At 40.2% G+C, this 26,502-nt stretch overlaps 1 protein-coding gene and 1 long non-coding RNA gene across 2 annotated transcripts; both read left to right on the forward strand.

Annotated features, from left to right (window-relative positions):
* Window positions 1-469: 469 nt before the first annotated feature.
* LOC140947473 (sushi, von Willebrand factor type A, EGF and pentraxin domain-containing protein 1-like) lies at window positions 470-15,558 on the forward strand. Its single transcript, XM_073396586.1, has 5 exons — window positions 470-844; window positions 8,463-8,702; window positions 11,135-11,332; window positions 12,967-13,152; window positions 15,420-15,558. Exons 1-4 carry the CDS (start codon window positions 778-780, stop codon window positions 13,143-13,145), a joined length of 684 nt encoding a protein of 227 aa, XP_073252687.1. The 5' UTR covers window positions 470-777; the 3' UTR covers window positions 13,146-13,152; window positions 15,420-15,558.
* An 8,362-nt stretch (window positions 15,559-23,920) lies between these two features.
* On the forward strand, window positions 23,921-26,145 carry LOC140947487 (uncharacterized). The gene is made up of 2 exons (XR_012166976.1): window positions 23,921-24,098; window positions 26,007-26,145. It is a non-coding gene; the product is annotated as an uncharacterized lncRNA (long non-coding RNA).
* The last annotated feature ends 357 nt before the right edge of the window (window positions 26,146-26,502 follow it).

Here is a 26,502-nt window from a genome sequence, read left to right on the forward strand (position 1 = left end):
GCTCGGGCTTCAGTCCTCGTTCCGCTCGCACCTAACTCTTGCTCTAGACTTTCTGTGACTCAAAAGAAAAATAAGAGACTGCTCGCAGTCTATCAGGTCTATGGGTCCGCCCCTGGTTATTCAGCGCCCTCTGCCCTTAATTCCGAAAGAGAACTGGTTGCTTTTCTCACCGATTTTAATTTCTATTGCAAGCATTTACTTGGAGATCAAAGCTTAGAAAAACTTATTTTTTTATTTGTTTAACATGTGGAACTGAATTCAAAGTCGCGATCGTATTTCTGCATTGTTTGAATTGTATTTATCCGTGTCTGTATCTATGTTACAGCATCAAACCAAGAGACTAGACAGCGAGAAGTCGTCCTTCATTCCTCAGAGCTACGCGCGCTGGGCGAAAAAGTAAAATTATGTAAGTTAAAAGTAAAACGGCCGAAGAAAGACTGGGGGCAGGGGCGGGGGAGAGAGTGTTCGCAGTTTAACCAAGAGACCAAACTGTGCAAGGATGACTGATAAAACAGTTATTCAAATGTGCGAAAATTCTCGGGTAGAAAAGTTGAAACCCACTGTGATCTGCAGCTGAATAAAGATCTTTGTTCAACAAAGTGATCCATCATCAACTCCAGAACAGCTAACAAAACAATAATTATTGTAGAGTTCATGAATATCTATCATCAGTACGTGTGCAATCATAGTTTTCGTATATCTGCGCGCAAGTAATAGGTGATTCTTTTTTTTTGCCTATATACTGAGGAGTATTCGTTGTAGTTGGAACGCGCTGACATGAAGTTTCTGCAAAGTTTGATTGCTACTGTTTTCTTGACAAAATTCACTACCGCGGCAATTACAGGTAATCGACTTTCCTATTAGGAAAAAGTTAGCTTTTCTGTTATCACAGGGTCATGAATGGGGCGCTGGCTGCAGGTTACGTCTTGTTACGGTCAATGCTTAATTTGTTTCTTATATGCGGCTTACGTCTCATGTTTTTTTTATTATATATACTGTTAATAGGAAAATCGAAGTTTTTTTAAATTTTCTTAGAGTGTAAATTATTTCCATTGTTGTATAGGTCCTTTTGGGACTATGCCAGGGTGGAAACAGCTAAAATAATATCCTTTATCCACAAGACATACCCAACGATTTGAAGAGGTTCTACTGACACGACCAGGCACTAATGCGACTATCTAATCACCCATCCCCACTTAACATAGTACTCTGCTTAGGTGATCGTGAGAAGGAATGCGTATATTTTAACACAATTTCAACTTTAAGTACAACATAAAAATATGAATGGGCATTTTTTTGTGGGCCTTTACAGTACATTAGTGTGGCAGAGCTTTAGTTTGTGAAGGAAGAAGTTACGTTCGGACGCGAGTACAGTGGAACCTCGGTTTAACGAAGTGCCAATTGACTGGGGAAATGTGTTCGTTATATCGAGGGCGTTATATCGAAAAGCTCGATTTAACGAATTTTGGGGGAAACAACTAAAATATTCGTTAAATCGAGGTTCCTTATAAAGAGATTCTGTTCCATACATTTTACTATAATTTTGCCCGGGCTGATGAAAATCTTTTGTTAAACCAAGGAGTTCGTTATATAGAGGTTCGTTAAATCGAGGTTCCACTGTATTTAATATTCATCGTGCTGGTGAAATAAAACAGCGAGTATAGATCTTCATCATGCGTTAATGAATGCGAGTGAATTAACTGTATCAAAAATTAATTCAAAATCACCCATCAACCAGAGGTGTACATGTGACCCGAAAACAGCCCATTGATTGGTGAAAACGTAAACCCCCAAAGTAGTAGGGCTTCAGCAAAGATAAGCCTTGCGATGGATTAGGTGGATTAGGTGCCGATGGATTAGGTGGATTAGGTGCCTAGTCAATGACGTCACCCATTGTTATAACCTACATACTAATTTGGATTAGGTTTACTAATGAGCGTCACTCTACTACAATAGGAACAATAGGCTTGCCTAGACTTGCTCGGGCTCTTTTAACCCTGATTGGATAGTAAACAATCTATTATGTGTTCAACATAAAAGCGCGCTTTCCCTTCAGTATTTCATTCTCGCAATCGCGTTCCTAAGGAAAAAGTCTTACTATCACCAATATTTTTTAAAACATTGCTCCAAAGATGCAAGTCGAATCGAGCTGTAAACTTGTCTGACTATTACAGAACTGTTTTCTCCCATCTATCTCGAGGACATGAAAAACTATTGAAGTCTCAACGTTTCACGCACGGTTAATCAGTTAATTATGCGAGTTCGCAAGCCCAAAGTTGAATACAAATTAGCTCTACAGGAAAGACCCAAGGGAGAGAATCTTGACGTATTATTATAAAACAAATAACTTAACAAGGATCAATTAAAACACGCGACTCATAATTACTAGCAATAAAAAACACAAGAGAGATACCGTTTCAAAAAAAACTTTATTAAAAAACAATGACAAAAAGAGTCAAATACACAGCGATTTGGAAGGAATGGAAATTAGACCTCCTCTTCGTTCTCCTCTTTAGAAGGTGAATAAAAATTGGTTTCCAACGTCTTGGCGTTTTTGTGTGTAATTAATCCACAATCGTGACACCGAAGAAAGCCCTCTTTGATGTATTTTCTCTCCTCGGGGATCTGGTGATCGCATATAGGACAAATCTTGTAGTTATCGTGCCAAAAGCATTTAGGACATTTCATGATCAATGTGGAGTACACATTAGAGTTTTCGCAATGTTCACAGGGACTTTTAGAGTGAAAGGTGGTGGACGTTTCAGGGCTACTACTTTCTATTTCCTGACTGTCGTTTTCAGTGTCGTTGTCGCTCTCTTGGGTGTCTTCCGCTTCAATGGCTTTACAGAAACCTATTTCCTCATAAAGTTCTTTCTTACTTCAACTTCTACAAAAGCAAGGTTGAGGAGAACCACTGAAGCGAATTATTCACAACAAACGAAAATAAAACAATAGCGTGAATGCGCTTGGGTGAACATCTTAAAAGCTTTTATTTCTTCAAATCTTACAAAGCAAAAATACATTTATTGTAGTAACTCAACAACTTTAGAAAAAGGATTACAATATGGTGAGCAAATGTTCAAAGCCTAGAAAGTGCCTCTCCCTCTAGCTCTTTCGATTGCTTTCGTTTCTTGAACAAATGCTTGGACACTTGGTTCGTCTTCGTGTATATAAATCCACTTTCTTTTGCCGTTGGAATAATGTTTTATTTTGACGGGCCAGTAATTTTCAGATGCAAACATGACTGTGGGGGTATAAGGGTTAACAGCATTTCGAGTGCTCGTGTACATCTCGCAAAGGCCAAACCCTTCTGGAATAGCTTTGAGATAGGGCGCTCCATGTAAATAATTCTGCAAGGCGGGCCACGTCATCCCACACCAATCCAGATCAAACGGTTTCGGTTTACGCGTAGATGATTTAGCTTCAGCATATTTCGGGGGCACAATAAGATCCTTTGGGGGGATCGATTCCACCTCTCCCTCTGGTTTTAAGGTTTTGTTGATACTTGGGTAAACTCGACAAGAGCCAAAGATGTCGCTCAACACCTGCTTATTTGCCGCCGTGTCCGGTTTATTATCTACAAAGATGTAACCGTAAGGCTTCTCTGTTTCATGATAATAAGCTGTCATGAATCGTTGGCGATTCTTATCAAACATACGCTCAGCAACAATTCCGATTTGTTTCCGATCGCTAGGACTTCGGAAAAGAGCCATGTACTGTGCATTCCGACTGATATCGGTGTTAAATTTTCCCTTGGGGAACATATTCTGAAGGAGCAGTATGACGCTGGCATTTCTATGGCGACCTTGGGTAAACAACCGAGAAACGATGGGGCTTTCGATCGCTTCTGCCATTAGATCATCAAAGATGATAACGTTGTTGTATTTTGGGTCAATTTCTCGCAGATCTTCTTGAAATGTGGGAAGGCCACGAAAAAATTTGATGTCCTTTCCGATGGCTGATTTCAAAGCTTCGTATCTATCTTGCCACTGACTGTAATACCATAAAATGCGACGGGGCTTGTTGGTTTCGTAGACAATACGATCTCTCGTTAGAATCTGTTCTACGAAAACTGTTTTCCCTGATTGACTTGGTCCAACCACAAGGAGTGAGAACTTATGGCGAAACATAAAATCTGGATAAGGCTCGGTTGCCAAGGAAACATCATGGGAAAGCTTTACCTTCTTCGCAGTAGAAGAAGTTTTCGGCGTTTCGTTTACTGGTCTTCTTCTTTTGCTTGGTTCACATATTTTTCTCGTGGAACTAGATGAACAACGAGGTAAGTCGACGCTTGTAGAAATATATTCTCTTTTTGATTCCCAAGAAACCTTAGCCTCTTTTAAGAGTCGTGTTCGTCTTAGCCCGGTTAAGTCATGGACAATTTCAAGATGAGAACTCAAGTTGGACACACCAGGTTTGCCACATAGCGGACAAATTCGAGGAAACGTTCGAGGCATGACTGCTTATGAAAAATGACTCACAGTAAACAGAATCATTTAAGGTGATTCCCTAGTTTTGCACTGCGCATCTCTTACTGCGCATAACAAGATGGCCGCCGTAAAAAAGAGCATGTAAAGTAATATTATTAAAATGGAGTTGACTGAAAAGAAACGCTATTGGAATTTTTGCTTGCTGTTGTTTCTTGCCGAGGTGAGACTCAATGTGTTGGGAATGTGCATAACGTAAGCAGTACGCGTGTTGCTGAAGTCGACCTCCCCTCGGAGAACCTCGATAGCGGATGTTTAACTTGTGCTTACTCACTTTGATTTTCATTTAAACACTTTCTTTATCACATTGTGTCCTAAATGTGATATCTCGATGTAAATTCTGTAAAAACGGGTTTTTGAATACTTTCTTCCCCCTTTCACATACATTCTATTTTGAAACTCGCCCCAGTCCTCTCTCAAAAATCGGAGAAAATGCGTTTGGTGAGCACTTTCTGCAACTCTACCGCAAAAACGAGTACGGTGACCCCCATTTTTTATTTTATAATTTTAATAAGGACAGTGCTTCCTTTCGATGAGAAAAAAATTGGCACAAATCTATGTTCAGTTTTTTGGCAATTTTCCTAAATTGTACGGATTGAGCCATCACGGGTCGAAAAGCGCGCGTCCAATTTAATTCTACTTTGGAGCGTAAAGTAAAAGCAAGGGGATTAAAAGGCATTTTTCTGGTACGTAAGTGGATAAACAATACAATAAAGTCAAATTCTGTGTGATGTCACATGCATCATCGAAAAAATCTCTCCTTTTTGTCTAGTTTTACGCTGCCCGCGGTTTTTGCAAAAGGGTCCTAAATAGCCGTATTTGTCAGCATTGTGACGTCAAAACGAGCACGGTGACCCCCACTTTTTATTACTTTTTTATCACCTTCTTGACTTGTTACATCAGTGTACCAAGTTTTAGCTAAAATCTATGTTAGGTTCTTTTACTATGGAATCACCTTAATATATAGTTATTTTACAATGGTGGGGAGTACTTAAGAGAATTCAGGGGTACAGGAAGGGTACAGGAGGGGTATAGTAGGGGTACAGGAAGGGTACAGGAAGGGTACAGGAGGGGTACAGGAGGGGTACAGGAAGGGTACAGTAGGGGTACAGGAGGGGTACAGGAGGGGTACAGTAGGGGTACAGGAAGGGTACAGTAGGGGTACAGGAAGGGTACAGGAGGGGTACAGGAGGGGTACAGTAGGGGTACAGGAGGGGTACAGGAGGGGTACAGGAGGGGTACAGGAAGGGTACAGGAAGGGTACAGGAGGGGTACAGTAGGGGTACAGGAAGGGTACAGGAGGGGTACAGGAGGGGTACAGGAGGGGTACATTTGAGTTTGGCCTTATAGGCCTGATAATAGCCTTTTGGCCTTTTCGAGGGAAAACAATAGAAATGAGGAGGAGGAGGTGGAGGAGGGAAAATAATGAAATTGTGGAGAAGGAGGGAAATTAAGATTGAGGAGGGAAAATAATAAAAATTGTGAAATTTTGGAGGAGGGAATAAAAAAAATGAGGAACGAAAACAATAAAATTGTGGAGGAGGAGGAAAGTAAAAAAATGAAAAGGAGAGGAGTGAGTAAAACATTGTTTGCAGTGTAAAAAAGAGCTAGTTGGCTTTTGCCCTCATTAATATGCACGATTTGCCTGCCAAAAATCAGTGAACCGGAACCAGGACAATCGCAGCAGCAGGAAATAGGACTTGCATAGTTACGTTACGTCTCAGTGATTTTAAGTCAGAGACAAGTTTGACTTTACTCCTCAGGCACTATGATTTAACCAATGAAAACTTTTCTTATTTTCTAACTAACCAATAGAAAACGAAGACGTTTATCGACCTTAAAGTAACTAGAAAACCTAAACCAACTTAAAATAGCACACGATCTTATCTTAATGAGATTCCTGCGCATTTTATTCATGAGATCAGGACAAAAGGTTATGACGTCAGCGACGTTAATTTATTCCCCCCCACCTTAATGAGATTCCCCCCCAAAAAACCGGAGTAACCGGTGCGCCCTGTACTACTTTATTATTGCCACCACATTATTATTGTTTTCCCTCCTCCTCCTCTTCCTCCTCCTCCAACTCCTCCACATTTCTATTGTTTTCCCTCCAAGTTTGGCCTTTAGGCCTTTTAGGTCTGATTTTGGCCTCTTTGGCCTTTCGAGGGAAAACAATAGAAATATGGAGGAGTTGGAGGAGGAGGAAGAGGAGGAGGAGGGAAAACAATAATAATGTGGTGGCGGTGGTGGTGGTGGAGGGAAAACAATAGAAATGTGGTGGCGGTGGTTGTGGTGGTCGTGGTGGAGGGAAAACAATTCAAATGTGGTGGTGGGGGAGGGAAAACAATAGAAATGTGGTGACGGTGGCGGTGGTGGTGGTGGTGGAAAGAAAAACAATAGAAATGTGGTGGCGGTGGTGGTGGTGGTGGAGGGAAAACAATAGAAATGTGGTGGTGGTGGTGGGAAAAGAATTGAAATGTGGTGGCGGTGGTGGTGGTGGTGGAAAAACAATAGAAATGTGGCGGTGGTGGTATATAGCTTCACTATTTACGAAGCAGTGTTAAAAAAAAGTTGAGTGTAGGGTCGATGTGGGGTCGATGTGGGGTCGATGTAGGGTCGATGCAGGGTCGATGTGGGGTCGATGTAGGGTCGATGTAGGGTCGATGTGGGGTCGATGTGGGGTCGATGTGGGGTCGATGTAGGGTCGATGTGGGGTCGATGTGGGATCGATGTAGGGTCGATGTAGGGTCGCTAGGAGGTCGATGTATTTGAAGATGGAAAAATATATAGAATAAATGAGGAAGTGGAGGTGAAGGAGGGGAATAAAAAACATTGAGGAGGGAAAATAATAAAAATTGTGGAGGAGGGAAAATGATAAAATTGTGGAGAAGGCAAAAAAGAAAAATTAAGGAGGGAAATAAAATTGAAAAGGGAGAGGGGTAAGTAAAACATGACTTGCTTTCTTTGACTGTTTTAATAGATTTCTTTCAAATCGCTGTGTATTTGACTCTTTTTGTTTTAAACGGTATCTCGTGTCAGATTTTATTGCTAGCAATTATGAGACGCGTGTTTTAATTGATCCTTGTTAAGTTATTTGTTTTATAATAATACGTCAAGATTCTCTCCCTTGGGTCTTTCCTGTAGAGCTAATTTGTATTCAACTTTGGGCTTGCGAACTCGCATAATTAACTGATTAACCGTGCGTGAAACGTTGAGACTTCAATAGTTTTTCATGTCCTCGAGATAGATGGGAGAACACAGTTCTGTAATAGTCAGACAAGTTTACAGCTCGATTCGACTTGCATCTTTGGAGCAATGTTTTAAAAAATATTGGTGAAAGTAAGACTTTTTCCTTAGTAACGCGATTGCGAGAATGAAATACTGAAGGGAAAGCGCGCTTTTATGTTGAACACATAATAGATTGTTTACTATCCAATCAGGGTTAAAAGAGCCCGAGCAAGTCTAGGCAAGCCTATTGTTCCTATTGTAGTAGAGTGACGCTCATTAGTAAACCTAATCCAAATTAGTATGTAGGTTATAACAATGGGTGACGTCATTGACTAGGCACCTAATCCACCTAATCCATCGGCACCTAATCCACCTAATCCATCGCAAGGCTTATCTTTGCTGAAGCCCTACTACTCCCCAAAGAGTCCCAAGTCCCAAGAGAAAGAGTGATCAACATCAATTTTTCTCCTAACAATATCGATGCATCGTCAAAAGAAAATGTTACTCTCTCTACTAGTTTTTCAAGGAAAAGTAAAGAGATCAATATAGAGAATTTGTATGTGGATATTGGGGCTTTGAATAAAGGGTTAATAAATTAATAAATGAATTTTACAACGCTTTTGTGAGATGTGTTGAGCCTTCATGAAGATTCATCTTCTGTATTAAAGTTCTGTGTAACTCTTAACATGACACAAAATCTTCGTTTTTAAAGTGATAACTATTTTAATTTTGTTAATCATATTTCAGATACGGAGCCTCCAGTTTTCATTAATTGCCCACCCGATATCTTAATTGAAACCGTCCAGTCTAAGGTTCGTGTAAATTGGCAGGGACCCATGGTTACAGACAATACTGGTGCTCCTACTCTCGAGTCAAACCGACAGAGTGGTTCTCCTTTTAGTGCTCCTGGTTCATACGAAGTGATTTATACGGCAAGAGACTCGTCTGGAAATGTAGCCACATGTAGCTTTCGCATAACTCTGAAGAGTAAGTAAAAAGTTTGTGTTGGGCGACATATGGCAATCTTGACCTAGAGCTCTTCTACGCATGTCGAGGAGAGAGATCGAGAGAGCATTCCCAAACCCGTAAGCACTGGGGTCGAGAATGCGACATATGGGCAAAGTACACCCTACCTTTCCAGCCTCCTCCTTAGGCGCTTCGTTTTTCGCATGGTAGAGGTGAGCGCGAAACGCGAATGACTGACGATGAACCGCAAGGAGCCATGGGAAGAGTACAGACGGCAGGCAAAGCGCGTGTCGCACGTTGTCTCCTTCCCACCTTCCTTTGGGCGCACATTTTCATAGAGAGAGAGACGTCTGGGTAGCAGCTACCTTTCTTTACTCCCTTTAGTTAACTCTCTATAAGACGGACATCTCTCTAAGACGAATACTTAGTACCCGGGGGGCGTTATTCCCGGGAATTCTCGTTAGGGGTGTGCCGCCCAGTTCTTTAAATCCTGACCCGATTTCAGATACGTTCATACACGCCTCGAAAACGATACCCGATTCCAGACCAAAATGGGCAAAGTGTATACCCGTTTTTAGACCAAAACGGCGCACAAACCCTACCCCTGGGGCGGCCTATACCTATATGGCTTATATGAGGGAGTACCCCCCGGACACTTAGTGCCGGTCCTAAAGGTGTCCTGCGTCTTAAAGAGAGTTGACTTTACATGAATGCCCGTACCGTTTTATTTTGTTTCTTTCTTTTTTATTGAGAAAATCTCAGATGTGATTAGTTTTAAAAGAGTGAAACTGAAATTCTTGTCCTTACGATCATGTACATTATGCTTGCTCGCCGACCAGGCTTTCGAAAGGAGGGGACAAACAGGGTCATGAAGCTTAACGCCAAAATTAGTGAGATCGCGAGTCCGGAGACTTTTTTTGACAAAAAAATTACCAGCCGTGTCTGCCATTTACATAGGCAAACCCGTCGGTCCACGGTTTGGGCAAGTAGTGAGCAAAATGTAGGACTGGTAGATTTTGTCCCCGAATTTGCCGAAAAACGGCCGTGAAGTGGGGGGAGGGGAGGGGTGGGGGGGGAAGCGAGGTGGATATTTTTTAAAGAGGCGAAATATTTTCATATCCCCCTACTTAATACAGAATGTTTTTGATACCCCCCCACCCCCTCCCCCCTTCTTTACTAAACTGAGAAAAATTCACAACCCTCCCCGTCCCAGTTTTAATGAGGAAAGTAAATTGTGGGCAGTATGACGACAGTGATGATGATGATTATGAGATTAAAAACAATCCGTGACGTGGAAAAATAATGTATAATAATGTAGATAGCGCTGGTTGACTGCACAAAGTAAAGGACATTACAGTTTTAGTCGTTAATAACAAAAACATCCTTCATTGAACTAGACAATAAGGAACTTCACTTGTGTAGCGGTTTATCAGTAACGTTACAAATACTTTCTCTTTCAATGGCATCTAAAAGAATTGGCATCCCCCCTTCCTGCCTTCAGAAATTTTTACCATCCCCGGTCTTTTCCCTTCAAAAAATGAATACAGCCTAAGTTTTGAAGAAATGGAATTTCTTTTGGAACATTCCCACCGGGAAAACAGGACTACCTTTTCAAAAATTCCGTTGCTCCCGGAATTTTTCAACTGGAACTACCCGGAAAGTCGTGTTCTATTTACTTTTCAACCGGATTTTCCAAAAACTGTTTGGAAATGGTTAACAACCAAAGACATATTCAACACTAATTTGCTTTGAACAGGGCTTTGGCACCTTCTTTTCTGTTATTTGCAAGTTTTTCTAAACTATTGATTTAATGGTCTTTAACGTGTAGTTGCCCTCAGATTAATTTCAGGAGCTGATTACTGGTTGGGGTGGCGGGGAGGGGGGTGGAATTAACAGTTAACTGATGACAAAAATAGAGGTTAGTCCCAATGTCTCATATAGACATCTCAGTTGTATGCCGGGCTCCTATTTTTTCAAAAGCTCACAGGATTATTCAAAGAAGGACAGATCCAGAGCCGTGAGTGCTTTCTTGCAGTTTAAGTCTTAATTTCAGGGCGTTTTCCATTTGTCAGTGAACTGACCGGGCAGACCCTTCCCGTCGTAATGAGAATTTCACTTTTAATCAAAACTATTCAGCCAGATCAGTCAAATCCTAAATGGTATACCCGAATGAGATGGTGCTTCAGCGCTAGCAAGCGGGAAAAAACTTTGGAAAAAGCCGATTTCATTTGCTAACTGACTGCTCCGGCCGGCTAGTTCTATTCTGACAAATGGAAAGCGCTCTAGGTCTCCGCTAACAAGCTGTCTGAAGCGCACGTTTTGTAACCTCATAAGGAACATGAGCTCACTTATCATTTCAACATAACTTATAAAAGCTTGTTGCATCTAAATTAGTGTGTATGATTTTCTATTTATATCCTGTTTTCCATGAATTTACTACTTTTCGTTAACAGAGAAATCTTGCCCCATTTATCCTCCCCCTAAAAACGGAGCCCTTGCCTGTTTGGACTTCCAAGGTGACCCTGCATGTGCTGTGATGTGTAAAGGCGGCTTCGACTTTGTCTCAAATCCCGCATGGCTGTATTTTTGCAGCCAAGGACAATGGAGAACCTTACCATTTACCACTGGATTACCTTGGCCCAGCTGCTCTGGTAAGATTTTCATCAACATGGGAACTACTAGACTTTAAAACAGTCCTTATCTTTTCGTATTCAAGTACGTACGCGTGTGAGACTCTTAGCTACGCTAATCCGATTTTGAGGGAAAAAAGCCCAACTGTTTTGCGGTGTAGGCAACTACAGAGAAAAAGCAAAAGCCGAGTTCGATACCTAACTCAGTCAAAGCATAACAGAACTACTGAGCTTATTGTCGATTAAAAAACTTTCCAAGGAGGACGCTTTAAATTTTTTAAAACGCTAGAAATGCATCTCTTCAAACCGTTTCCGAGTACACTGCAAACAGAGGCTACATTTTCGCACGCCAGCTCGTATACCGCGAAAATGTAGCCTCTGCTCGCAGGGTAGCTTCCGAGGAACGCGATCAATTTTATTTTCAAGTGCACGGAACGAATTTTTTTAAAAAACAACTGTTCGAAGGAACAAATATTGCGTTGAATTTCTAAAGCACGAGAGAGACTATAACATGCGGGATAACAGTTCAATTCATCTAAGAAATTTGAAGTGTTTCTATCAATTTGCCTACGCTTTTCGGAGATTGTATTCTCACATTTTTTTACCAAGATATTGCAATTATTGTTTAAAAAAAGGTTCAGCCCTTGGAAGATATTCTGTCGCACCTTGTAATACCTGTCGCAATTTGCAATAAAATTGTCGCACTTTGTAATAACACTTGTCGCACATTGTAATAAACAAGCTGTGACACTTTGTAATAAACGGCCATCGCACTTTGTAATAACACTTGTCGCAAACTTGTAACAAACTTGAAATGGATGTTCGGAGGACAAGTAAACCCAATAATAAGTATAATCATCGACAACAACAACAACAGCTTTTTCCTTACAAAGTGCGACAGAACAAGCCCCCGTATTTTGCGATAACATTTTCATTGCCTTGCCTTAACTCATAAGCGAGAAACCAGAAATTATCTTTCTGGGAAAAATTTATCGCTTTTGTTTGAAAATGTCACGAAAAGAAAAGTTCAAGCATGCCATTTTAGAAACGGGCAGGGAACTTGAGTCTAAATGCGCCCGCAACGGTTTCTGGGGTGTCGTTACTAGGGACGCGCAGGTCAGCTATTGACCAGTGCATAGTTAATAGAGGGAATGGTTATGAAACCCGACAAAGTTCTTTGTTGTATGCTTTGGTTCTCTTTTTTGGCCTTGATCCTGCACAAAACACAATAGTTGTTTACTCCGTACTGAGGAACTAACCAATAGAAACGTGCTGGTTACGTAATTCATGCATAACGTATGAACGCAAAACAAAAGATTGTGCAGGGTCGTGGACCTTCTAACATAAATCTTGGCATCTTTGTTTGCTCCTTTGATGTTTGCCGGGCTTCATAACCAGTCACCTCAATTAACTGTGACCAGTGTTTTCCATGTCCCAAGTAACAGCCCCAGAAACCCTTGCAAAAGTTAACTTGGCCGCAGTTCCGTTCTCGTTTCTAAAGTGGCGGGAAAAGTTTAAAACGCGCAATAACCGCTAATCCTTGATTCGGGTTGATTGAGTCTAAAGTTTTTCTGACCCAAAAAACAAACCGGATAAAACGAAGTTTTAAATGTTTTAAAAACATTAATGAAAGTCTTTTATTTGTTTAATTACAGAGGTAACACCTAACCACAAACTGAAAATGGGCCATTTGCCTAACTATTACTTTGACGGAAATGCTCCGAACGCCTTGGACACCATAAAGACTAACTTCATTTCTTCGTTGGGAGTTTTCGGTACTTGTAGAGATGATCAGAAATGCAAGAAAGACCTCGTAAATGTACAATTTGGTTAACCGTCAAGTACGTAGCGTTTTTTCTTTCTTTATAATACTAAATTTCCGGTTTGGTCCCCGGCGTTTAGTAACAACGAACTTTACGCCCCGTTTATATGAGAAAAACCTGTCACGGGTAAAGGGGTCACCCACTACTCCCAGACGAGTCAACTCTAACTCCGGGGACGAGGGGAAGGGGATACTTAAGAAATTTTGGGTGGGGATGTGCCGCTGGGACCCTGGAACCCTTAGCCTAAAACAACAGCTAGTTTAGCTGAATTTTGTTACCCCATACTAGACTAAACTCCCCAAATCCCCTCTATCCTAGAGTAGCTTTTAGGCCGAGTTGCGTAAATTTAAACTTGCCGATTTAATAATAATAATAATAATAATAATAATAATAGTAATAATAATAATAATAATAGTAACAATAAGAATCTTTTATTGATAACAAAGCTAACTATAAAATCCTATTTACAATTAATTTCACTTAAAACACTGTTCAGTCAAAGCACTATTTGCATTAATAGTAACTGTTTATTCACAAATCCATGGAAAAGTGAAAAGGAGTTAAAGGCGGTTATCCCTTTCTAGTTTATCTCCTTATAATAACATAAATTAAAACTTTAGTTATTTGCAACTGTTTAAAATACTAAATATACAAAATATATAATATATTACACGGTTTGAAGAACTTAGTGTTCACTAGAAAAAGTTGCAAGAGGACATCTCAGTCTGTTCTTAAAAGTGTTCAAAGTTTCCATCTCAGCAAAAATTCCTTTGGCAGATTATTCCACTCATCGATTATGCGTATAAAAAAAGAATTTTTTAAAAAACTATTTAAAGTTACGGATGCAAACTCAAGTTTGAAACGGATTGAAACGGTGATTAGCTCATAAGGATCGAAAATCATGTGCAAACGTAAAAAATGCTGAGGGATCTAGTCCATTAAGTCTGTTTATTGTCTTATAACCGATCGGTAAGGCCATCCCCTCTTTTTTCTTCGTTTACTGTCGAATGCGTTTCCTGATATTGGGTCGGTCGGTCGGATTGAAAAAAAAACGTAAAAAAAGTCACAAGAAGTCTCGGAATAGTAGGCCATGGTACCCCAGAACGACGTTAAAGGTTAACATTCACATATCTGGATTAACAAAATGTACAATATACTGTGAAAAATGTTCATGTTTTTGTTCCTGTTTTTCTCTATGCTGTTACTATGCTCATTTTTCAGATTAAAAGAATTATTTCAAGTGAAAAATGTTGTAACTACGTCATTACGTTGTCGAAAATGCCAAAAATTAGGGTCGGTCGAACGACGGTAAACGGAGAAAACAAAGAGGATGGCCTAAGCGACGAAAATGATCTTCTTTGTTAAAGTGTTGGCCATTTAAGGAACTTTGGACGTTCTTTGTAGGACATGTCTGGCCCAATGTTTCCAAGGCCACATTTGAATGCCGCTCTACGTTGTACTTTCTCCAAGGTGTGTGAGCCTTTTTTGAGGTGCGGACACCAAACCTGGAGAGCAGTACTGGAGTATCGGACGTACCAGACTCTTATAAAGTTTCGAAAACACTCAGGATTTTTAGGAACCACCCCTCGTCTTATGAATCCAAGCACACTGTTTGCCTTATTTGCACATTTGTTGGCTTGCATACTCCATGACAGGTTCGAAGTAATGTAAATTCCAAGATCCTTAACGACTTCAGATACAGCTTTTGACTTTTTTATATTTTTGAGTGGCAATTCCTGGTTTCCCTAGTCTAGACTAAAATTGTCAACCAATTGATCAGTTTCCTGGAAAATGATAACCTTGCTCTTTTAGGTATAAGTCAATTGAAGTGACCATGATGCGAAGACTGTAACACCCGTAGTCTTGGCCGTCTTTTTTACGCACTGTTCCAAAAAAATCCTCGAGAATTTGGTTGAGCGCCTCCGGTTCGTAGCTTTCAATTTTTGGTCGTAGCCCTTTTGTTCTGCCTAATATCTTCAATCTTTTAGCCATACCTATTTTGAGTGTTTTTGTTTTTTACATTTTCCTTTCACTTTCAATTAGGTTGCTGTTACTGTCTTCAAATTGGTCCGCCATTTTTTCCACAGATAGCCGATTTGTAGCTTCGCCTACCTGTCAATCATCACCTTTTTTGAACTAATTTCAACTTTCTGCGCTCAATTTCACGTTTTTTGCACTATATTTGGGATAATTTGACAAGTTTTCACCAATCAGATTGCAGACATTTTTGTATGTAGATAATAATAGTAATAGTAATAATAATAATAATAATTTTTTTCCTGCAGGTTGAAACATACCGTTGCGCACTGATGAATGAATGATGCATTGAGAAAATTAACTTAGAAAGGAAAGAAAATACCAATTTAAGGCTACTAGAGTAACGACATGTAAAACACAAAAGTAATAAACAGCGTTCTAATCCCACGTTATTTTCTTAAGTATCCTCTTTATTGTATTGTATGACCCCAATCTATAAGGTCATTAGGGAATCTTATACGTGTCTTTCTACCTGAATAAAGGTCATTATTTCTGTAATTTATCTATTTATTATTATTATTATTATTATTATAAGTGACGATCCGAAAACCAGAGAAGCTCGCGATGCACGCTCGTTTAGATTCAACCTCGTCCCCAGGGTCTTCTCGTTTTCCAATATGGCGGCGACAAGATACACCATGATGCCTTGCGCTCCATTGGTCTTGACAGTCGATCATTTACGTCCTTTCGAACCGTTGACTGTGGAGACGGCTGACTAACGCTGTCCCAGCGCCTCCTAGGAAACACAACGATAAAAAATGGACAAGATCGTCTCGTAACTCTCGACTTTTGTTAAAACCTTTCATAAGTTGAGTTTGTTTTGTGAGCGCTGGAGTCGTAGAGGTTGTAGAGCAGTGTTCAAAACTGGAAAACTCTGCAGAGGAAGGTTTTTAGCCAGTTGTTAGAAATTGTACGCGACCCGTTGCCATTCATTTGATGACGCCCTGTGACTTCCCAAGTCTTTGAAAAGTGAGAAGAGAAAATTTTCGACCATTTCACCGTTTTTAGTTTCTGCTACAGGAATGAAGAGGCAGTTCATGTACTGAACCTCGACTCAACGGACTCCTTTATAACGAAGCCCTCGTGCAGTATAGACAAAAGATATTCACCCACGTCATAATGAAATCAGTAAAATGTTTAACAATAATTCCTCGAGCCCGAATGGGCTCTGAGTCAATGGCCCATGAGGCCGAAGGCCGAATGGGCTATTGACTCAGAGGCCGTAAAGGCGAGAGGAATAATTGTTTTAGTAAAATCCAACTAGTTGGTCAAAAATATCGAGAATAAAAAAAATTTAGCTTCTTAAAGCTACACTTTAATCCTTTTCTGCCGCCAAAAAGATTGCGCTTTTCGCTACTAGTGGGCTATAACATATAGCCTAGTAGTAGCTCAACCAATCAGAACGCAGCATTGATAATAGACCACTAGTTGCATATTACTAAATGGATATAACCAAGACATTCTCTTGGCCCTTCCTTATATCGAGTTTCCACTGTAAACACTTTTCGCTGGCAGTCTCGTTCTCTAATGGAATTGTCTATCAGGAGATGGAAAGAGACGATGGCGCTTACGCGGACATATTAGGAACCTTACGAAATGCAACGGCAACGTCAAAAGGCAATAGGGATATATTTAGCAAAACAACAACTCTGCACGTGGATCACGATTTTTTGTACGTTTCTTTGTCGTCCCTGCACGACTACGACTTGAAATGACCAAATTTTTAAGTTTTTTTTTGAGAACGGGAACGGCAAGTCGATAAATTCTTCTATCTCTGTCGGAGCTTGGGCGCGGCCCCTCTCTTCAGCTCCAACATAAATTCCCTTCTTTTAACTGGTCGACTTGAGATAATCTCGAAATGGTTTGAAAGCATGCGAGGTCTTTTTTTCAGGGACCTGTTAATGGACGTCGCCGTTGTCGGATCGTAAGGTCCCTATAATTAGTTCTTGGACCACAGAGACCTTACATTCCTCGCATTCTAAAAACAGATTTACATTTTTTATTTACCACCACTGGCTTTTTCGGCTCCCTGCAAGCAACAGTGGGTCATATGACACAAGAGCGACTTTCTAAACTGCCAATTCCGCCTCCTTAACCTTTGCTTCCAGGTTAGACCGCGGCCATCCAGTAATAGTAATCTTCTAAAGAGATCATTAGTATGCACAAATCAACGGTGCTTTGCTATACGCGCACTGTTACAGAGTTTCGCTTCAGATTTTATCATTTGTAGTCGGTTTTGGGAGGTGGCTATTCATTTTATCAATTTCATTCCGTGAATATACCCTCAACAAAAAGCAGGCAATTTTCCCGTTTTCCGTGGCATGGGTATAAGCTGAATTCACCGTTTTAGTAATCCCCTAACAACTTTTCAGCTTGGTGGGCGTGTAGGCTAGCACGCTTGCGAATAAATAACGCAAACGTATGTGTATGACGGCTGACATCATTAACCCGGTTGTTTCACGGTCAACACATTTAAAATGCTTGCTTTCCACACTTGACTTCGCGGGTTACATGATTCACTATAACTTTGAGTTTTCATTAGTTCCCCTCGCTTCGCTTTGTGGCCACTAAGTTTGCCTGGTATAAAGCGATTTTTAAATCATGTTTTCGCTGTTGTACTATTAGAGACTAGACTTGCTCACAAGTCGAGCGTTTGAACGCTAGCGCGACAGTGAGCGCGAAGCGCGATCGTACGAGCGCGGAGCGCGAGCGAGCGAAAGCGGGTCCTACCACACCAGACCAGAAAACCAAGCGAACGACTTTGAGAAAGTCTATATTAGAGACATTCAGATTCTAAGACGAGGACGGCTACTTCACTGGGAGAACGAAATTTTCTCAGTAAGGATCTTAAGCAACGACGAGGTGACGGCAACGAGAACGGCAAAAAAGCAATACGTTTAGATCAGCCGAAAAGAACAGCTTTTCACGTGCATCACTCTTTTTTTTACATTTCTTTGCCGTCGTTGCACGATACAACGTGAAAGTGGCTATTTTCGCGTTTTGTGGAGGACGGGAACACACGACCACAACTTTGTTTTTCTTTTCCTAAACTTTGATACAGTCCTTTAGAATTCAAGGCCAAAAACATTTGACAAAGTAAACGAGATGGAATAAGCTTGTTAAAGTTTGGGCGTGAAGCAGCGCGAATTCACGTTTTAATCGTAGCCTTCGCCACCGTTGTACCAAGTAGGGCGCGCCGCACGTGAACCCGCGTCATTTTGGCGGAAAACACGATAGCCGTCGTCATTCCGCTACAGGTTTTGGAGAAAAAGTCATAGCGGCGGAAACAAGTTATTAAATGTGCATGGTTTTATCATTTTGCGATCGGAAGAGGGCTTAACCTCCTTCAGTGTAAATAACCGTACTAACCTTTTTTGGTGAAAAAACGTAAAATGAAGCTTTCTGCTTTGTGTATTCTTTGAGCGTAAACGAAACAAATCTGTAAGTTAAATCTCGCCCTCGTAGTCTTCCTCGTCCTCGAATCTCAAGCTCTATTAATATAGATTGAAACACTGAGTATGGTGATTCATGATTAATTTTGTAAAGGAGGACACAAACAGGTGGTTCCTCATTTTATGGGACAAAATATTGATTAACTGTTAAGATTGAACCAGTAAAGACATTGCTATCGAAAGGATCGTTCAGTGCTCAATACATATGGTAAATGGTACATCATATTTCAGTCTCATAGCCTGCGTAGCTGCCGTAGTTGTTATGCGCAGGGTACTTTCTTGGCATTTAAGCTGCAAGGGATTTTCGCGAGCCGCGACTTACTCCCCTTCTGAAGGCTCTGCCGTCAAAAAAAAATACAACATATGCTACACACCCGCAAATCTCGCCAACCACGCAAGCTATATCTCTCAGTGTGCGCTTGTGGCTGATCCTTCCATATGAACCGCTCATTTACAATGAAATTGTAGTCTAAATATCTTGACTATTGTCTCGAGGCTCGTACTACGAAAAGGTGAAATTATGCAAATTAATAGCAAAAAAGGAGGAGGGATGTTCTACGCTCGGGCTTCAGCCCTCGTTCCGTTCGCACCTCACTCTTTCTCTCGACCTTCTGTGACTCAAAAGAAATACAAGAGATTGCTCGCAGTCTATCAGGGCAATGGATTCGCCATTCCGTAAGAGAAGGTTCCTTTTCTCACCGATTTTAATTTCTATTGCAAGGATTTACTTGGAGATCAGAGTTTAGAAAAACTTATTTTTTTATTTTTTTTAACATGTGGAACTGAATTCAAAGTCGCCATCGTATTTCTGCATTTTTTGAACTGTATCTATCTGTATCTGTATCTATGTTACAGCATCAAACCAAGAGACTAGACAGCGAAAAGTCGTCCTTCTTTCCTCAGAGCTACGCGCGGTGCGTGGGCGAAAAAGTAAAAGTTTGCAAATTAATGGTAAAACGGCCGAGGAGAGATTGGGGGGAGGGGCGGGGGAGAGACTGTTCGCAGTTTAACCAAGCTGTGCAAGGATGACTGATAAAACTGTTATTAAAATGTGCGAAAATTCTAGCTCGGGGCCATAAAAATTAAAAGCCACTGTGATCTGCAGCTGAACAAAGATCTTTGTTCAACAAAGTGACCCATCATCAACTCCAGAACAGCTAACAAAATAATAATTATTGTAGAGTTTATGAATGTCTAACATCAGTACGTGTACAATGATAGTTTTCGTATGCCTGCGCGCTCGTAAAAGGTGATTCTTCTTTTGCTTATATACTGAGGAGTATTCGTTGTAGTTGGAACGCGCTGACATGAAGTTTCTGCAAACTTTGATTGCTACTGTTTTCTTGACAAACTTCACTACCGCGGCAATTACAGGTAATTGTACTATTAGGAAAAAGTTAGCTTTTCTGTTATCACAGGGTCTCATGCGGCGGGGCGCTGGCTGCCGGTTACGTCTTGTTACGGTCAATGCTTAATTTGTTTCTTATTCGGCTTACGTCTTATGTTTTCTAATATATAAATATATATATACTGTTTATAGGAAAATCGAAGATTTATTAAATTTTCTTTAGAGTGTAAATTATTTCCATTGTTGTATAGGTCCTTTTGGGACTATGCCAGGGTGGAAACAGCTAAAATAATATCATTTATCCGCAAAACATAACCAGCGATATGGACATGTTCTACTGATACGACCAGGCACTAACGCGACTATCTAATCACCCATCCCCACCCAACATAGTACTCTGCCTAGGTAATCGTGAGAAGGAATGCTTTTATTTTGACACAATTTCAACTTTAAGTACAAGATAAAAATATGAATGGGCGATTTTTTGTGGGCCTTTAAAGTACATTAGTGCGGCAGAGCTTTAGTTTGTGAAGGAAGAAGTTATGTTCGGACGCGAGTATTTAATATTCAAATGAATACGAGTGAATTAACTGTATCAAAAATTAATTCAAAATCACCCATCAACCAGATAGGGGAGGTGTTCATGTGACCCGAAAACGGCCCATTGATTGGTCAAAACTTAAACCGTTTAAGTCCCAAGAGTGATCAACATCAACTTTCTCCTAACAATATCGATACATCGTCAAAATAAAATGTTACTCTCTCTACTAGTTTTTCAAGGAAATGTAAAGAGATCAGTATAGAGAATTTTATGTGGATATTTTTTACAACGCTTTTGTGAGATGTGTTGTGCCTTCATGAAGATTCATTTCCTGTATTAAAGTTCTGTGTAAATCTTAACATGACACGAAATCTTTGTTTTTAAAGTGTCAACTATTTTAATTGTGTTAATCATATTTCAGACACAGAGCCTCCAGTTTTTACATATTGCCCAAGCGATATCTTAATTGAAACCGTCGAGTTTCAAGTTCGTGTAAATTGGGAGCGACCCATGGTTACAGACAATTCTGGTGTTCCTCCATCTCTCACGCCAAACCGACAAAGTGGTTCTTATTTTAGTGCTCCTGGTTCATACGAAGTGATTTATAGGGCAGCAGACTCGTCTGGAAATGTAGCCACATGCAGCTTTGGCATAACTCTGAAGAGTAAGTGAAAAGTTTGTGTTGGGCGACACATGGCAATCTCGACCCAGCGCTCTTCTGTGCATGTCGAGGAGAGATATCGAGAGCGCATTCCCAAACCCGTAAGCACTGGGGTCGAGAATGCGACACATGGGCAAATTACACCCTATACCTTTCCAGCCTCCTACCTTTTCAAAACTTCCGTTGCTCCCGGAATTTTTCAACTGGAACTACCCGGAAAGTCTTCTATTTACTTTCTAACCGATTGGAAAAGGTTAACAACCAAAACAAATTCAACACTAATTTGTTTTGAATAGGGCTTTGGTACCTTCTTTACTGTTATTTGCACGTTTTTCTAAACTATTGATTTAATGGTCTTTAATGTGTTGTTACCCTTTATTTCAAGAGCTGATTACTAGTTGGGGTGGCGGGGAGGGGGGTGGAAGTTAACTGACGACAAAAATAGAGGTTGGACCCAATGTCTCATATAGACATTTCAGTTGTATGCTCCTGTTTTCTCAAAACCTCACGGAATTATTCAAACAAGGACCGATCCAGAGTGTTTTCTTACAGTTTAAGTCTTAATTTCAGGGCGTTTTCCATTTGTCAGTGAACTGACCGGCAACACCTTCACTGCGTAATGAGAATTTCACTATTAATCGATCCAGCCAGATCAGCCAAATCCTACATGGTACAGAATGAATGGAATGAGGTGGTGTTTCAGCAAGAGAGAAAACTCTTTGGAAAAAGCCGATTTCATTTGCTAACTGACTGGTCCGGCCGGCCAGTTCTGATTGAAAGCGCCCTAGGCCTCCGCTAACAAGCTGTCTGAAGCGCTCGTTTTGTAACCTCGTAAGGAACATGAGCTCACTTATCATTTCATTATAACTTATAAACGCTTGTTGCATCTAAATTAGTGTGTATAATTTTCTATTTATATCCTGTTTTCCATGAATTTACTACTTTCCTTCAACAGGGCAAACTTGCCCCATTTATCCTGCCCCTTCAAACGGAGCCCTTGCCTGTTTGTACTCAAGTGATGACCCGGCATGTGCTGTGATGTGTAAAGGCGGCTTCGACTTTGTCTCAGATCCTGCATTGCTGTATTTGTGCAGCCGAGGACAATGGATCATGCTCCGCAGTCCTCAAGGGGGAGGATTACCTTGGCCCAGCTGCTTTGGTAAGACTTCCATCAACATGGCAACTACTAGACTACAAAATAGTCCGTTTTTTTTGCGTATCAAGTACGCGCGAGCAGTCAAACAAAAGGACTGGAGGGAGGCTGAAAACAGAGAGTGAGACTGGGGAGAGGTGAAGCTTGTGCCCTTTCATTCTCAGGAGGCTCTGCGCGTGTACTTCTTATAGCTACGCTAAACCGATTTTGAAAAAAAAAAGGCACTGCATCTCTTCAAACCGTTTCCGAGCTACGCGATCAATTTTATTTTCAAGTGGTTGTGGTTTTCACATTTTTTTTACTAAGATATTGCAATTACTGATAAAAAAAGGTCTTGAAAATTTCGGAATAAAGACAAAACGTCCTATCATGGATAATAAAAAGACTTTCTATTATCCATGGTCCCATAGAATTTTCGTGGAAAGTACGGCTATACCACAAGGATGTCCTCTAACTTTCGACCAAACCCATCAGGGTAGCTAGCAACGTTTCTCTAAGACATCCTAACTGTTAAATAGTTTTAAGAGCAGCTCCACATTTAACAAACATGCTTCTAAAAGCCTAAAGAAAACCATTTGAGGAACTTCTGACTTAATTGGAGACATTCCGCCCTTGGGTACCCCCGTATTTCGCGATGACATTTTCATTGCCTTGCCGAATAATACATCAATCTGTAACTCATAAGCGACCAACCAAAAATTATCTTTCTGGGACAAGTTTATCGCTTTCGTTCGGAAATGTCACGAAAAGAAAAGATCAAGCATCAGAAACCTTTCCAAAAGTTAACTTGGCCGCAGTTCCCTTCTCGTTTCTAAAGTGGCGGGAAAAGTTTAAAACACGCAAAAAGGGACTTGTCAGAAATTAGCAGGGGGAAGGGGATGGAAAAGGGGGAGGGTCACAGTTTTTTGAGCCCTCCAAAAGGGAGGGTTATGCAAAAAAAATGACAGGAAAAGAGGGAGGGTCACAAAAAAATAAGCCACCACGATCGTGAAGGGATGCTTCAATATTATGTTTCACGAGAATACAAACCATATATATAAAAAATAATGACATACAATTCTGATTTCCTGACATACTGATCATTATTTTCCTTGTGTAGAAGGGCAACTTTTCCCACTTGATTTTAATGTACCCATTTCTATAGCATGCTGTTTTGTGACTTGCCCCTGTTTGGAGCATCACTTGAAGTGATCTCCATGGCCACTGAAAAAACATTCAGAAGTCTAACTTTTTTTCGCGAAACAGTACAAGATGGCTTTTTTGAAAGTACTCTATTATTTTTCTTGTACCACTGCATAAGAATTCGGACTCAGGGGAGGGACATAGAATTTTAGGACGCTTTCCAGGGGAGGGTCAGGACATTTTGATCCCTTACCTAGGGAGGGTCATTTTATTTTCATCGCTTAACTGAAAATCTCCACCTCCCCTTCCCCCCTTGCTAATTTCTGACAAGTCCCTAACTGCTAATCCTTGATTCAGGTTGATTGAGTCTAACGTTTTACTAACCAAAAGAGCAAACCGGAAAAAATGAAGTTTTAAATGTTTTAAAAACAGGAATCAAAGTCTCTTATTTTGTTTAATTACAGAGGTGACACATAACCACACACTGAAAATGGACCAATTTCCTCAATATTACTTTGACGGAAATGCTCCGAACGTCTTGGACACCATAAAGACTAACTTCATTTCGTTGTTGGGAGATTTCGGTTTTTGTACAGATGTTCAGAAATGCACGAAAGACCTCGTAAATGTAGACGTTGGTAAACCATCAAGTACTTTGGAACTTTTTTTTTTTTTTAATACTTAATTTGTTTGGTCCCCGGCAATTAGTAACAACTAAGGTGACGTTACACGAGACGATTCGCAACGACGATTTTTAGCGCAACACTGAGTTGCAACATTGTTGCAACATTGATGTGACTTGCATTGCAACGCTGTGTTGCGCTAGAAATCGTCGTCGCGAATAGTCTCGTGTAACATTTCCTTTAGGCCCCGTTTATATGAGAAAAACCTGTCACGGGTAAAAGAGTCAACCACTACTCCCAGACGAGTCAACTCTAACCCCGGGGGCGGGGCGGGGTGTACTTTAGAAATGTTTGGGTGGGGATGTGCCGCTGGGACCCTGGAACCCTTAGCCTAAAACAACAGCTAGTTCGGCTGAATTTTGCTACCTTCTACTAGACTAAACTCCCCAAATCCCCAATATCCTAGAGTAGCTTTTACGCTAAGTTGCGTAAATTTAAACTTGCTGATTTAATAATAATAATAATAATAATAATAATAATAATAATAGCAACTGTTTATTGACAAATCCGTGGAAAAGTGAAAAGGAGATAAAGGAGGTTATCCCTTTCTAGTTTATCTCTTTATAATAACATGAATTAAGAACAAAAATTATTTACAACTGTTTAAAATACTAAATATATAATATATAATATATTACACGGTTTGAAGAACTTAGTGTTCACTAAAAAAATTTGCAAGAGGACATCTCAGTCTGTTCTTAAAAGTGTTCAAATTTTCCCTTCTCAGCAAAAATTCCTTTGGCAGATTATTCCACTCATCGATTATGCGTATAAAAAAAGAATTTTTTAAAAAACTATTAAAGTTGCGGATGCAAACTTAAGTTTAAAACGGTGATTAGCTCTTAACGGTCGAAAATCATGTGCAAACGTAAAAACTGCTGAGGGATCTAGTCCATTAAGTCTGTTTATTGTCTTATTACCGATCGGTAAGCGACGAAAATGATCTTCTTTGTTTGAAGTGTTGGCCATTTAAGGAACTTTAGACGTCCTTCGTAGGACATGTCTCGTCCATGGGCACATTTGGACACCGCTCTACGTTGTACTTTCTCCAAGGTGTTTGAGCCTTTTTTGAGGTGCGGACACCAAACTGGAGAGCAATACTCAAGTATCGGAAGTATTAGATTCTTATAAAGTTTCGAAAACACTCAGGATTTTTAGGACCCACCGCTCGTCTTACGAATCCAAGCACACTGTTTGCCTTATTTGTGCATTTGTTGGCTTGCATACTCCATGACAGGTTCGAAGTAATGTAAATTCCAAGATCCTTAACGACTTTAGATACAGCTTTTGACTTTTTTATATTTTTGAGTGGCAATTCCTGGTTTCCCTAGTCTAGACTTAAATTGTCAACCAGTTGATCAGTTTCCTGGAAAATGATAACCTTGCTCTTTTAGGTATAAATTAATTGAAGTGACCATGATGAAAGACTGTCACACTCGTAGTCTTGGCTGTCTTTTTTACGCACTGTTCCAAAAAAATCCTCGAGAATTTGGTTGAGCGCCTCCGGTTCATAGCTTTCAATTTTTGGTCGTGGCCCTTTTGTTCCGCCTAATATCTTCAATCTTTTAGCCATACCTAGTTTGAGTGTTTTTGTTTTTTACATTTTCCTTTCACTTTCAATTAAGTTGCTGTTACTGTCTTTAAATTGGTCCGCCATTTTTTCTACAGATAGCCGATTTGTAGCTTCGCCTACCTGTCAATCATCACCTTTTTTGAACTAATTTCAACTTCCTGCACTCAATTTCACGTTTTTCAACTATATTTGGGATAATTTGACAAGTTTTCACCAATCAGATTGCAGACATTTTTGTATGTAGATAATAACAATAATAATAACAATAATAATAAATATAATAATATTTTTTTTTCCTGCAGGTTGAAACATACCGTTGCGCACTGATGAATGAATGATGCATTGAGAAAATTAATTTAGAAAGGAAAGAAAATACCAATTTAAGGCTACTAGAGTAACGACATGTAAAACACAAAAGTAATAAACAGCGTTCTAATCCCACGTTATTTTCTTAAGTATCATCTTTATTGTATTGTATGACCCCAATCTATAAGGTCATTAGGGAATCTTATACGTGTCTTTCTACCTGAAAAAAGGTCATTATTTCTGTAATTTATCTATTTATTAATTTTCGACCATTTCACCGTTTTCAGTTTCTGCTACAGGAATGAAGAGGCAGTTCATGTACTGAACCTCGACTTAACGGACCCCTTTTTAACGAAGCCCTCGCGCAGTATAGACAAAAGATATTCACCCACGTCATAATGAAATCAGTAAAATATTTAACAATTATTGCTCGAGCCCGAATGGGCTCTGAGTCAATAGCCCATGAGGCCGAAGGCCGAATGGGCTATTGAC

Source organism: Porites lutea, chromosome 9 (genome assembly GCF_958299795.1).
Source record: "Porites lutea chromosome 9, jaPorLute2.1, whole genome shotgun sequence".
Taxonomy (NCBI): domain Eukaryota; kingdom Metazoa; phylum Cnidaria; class Anthozoa; order Scleractinia; family Poritidae; genus Porites; species Porites lutea.

Coding starts and splice junctions, on each gene's coding strand:
- LOC140947473 (XM_073396586.1), top strand. CDS start 778: ATGAAGTTTCTGCAAAGTTTGATTGCTACTGTTTTCTTGACAAAATTC. Junction 845..8,462: donor CACTACCGCGGCAATTACAG/GTAATCGACTTT, acceptor ATCATATTTCAG/ATACGGAGCCTCCAGTTTTC. Junction 8,703..11,134: donor CTTTCGCATAACTCTGAAGA/GTAAGTAAAAAG, acceptor TTTCGTTAACAG/AGAAATCTTGCCCCATTTAT.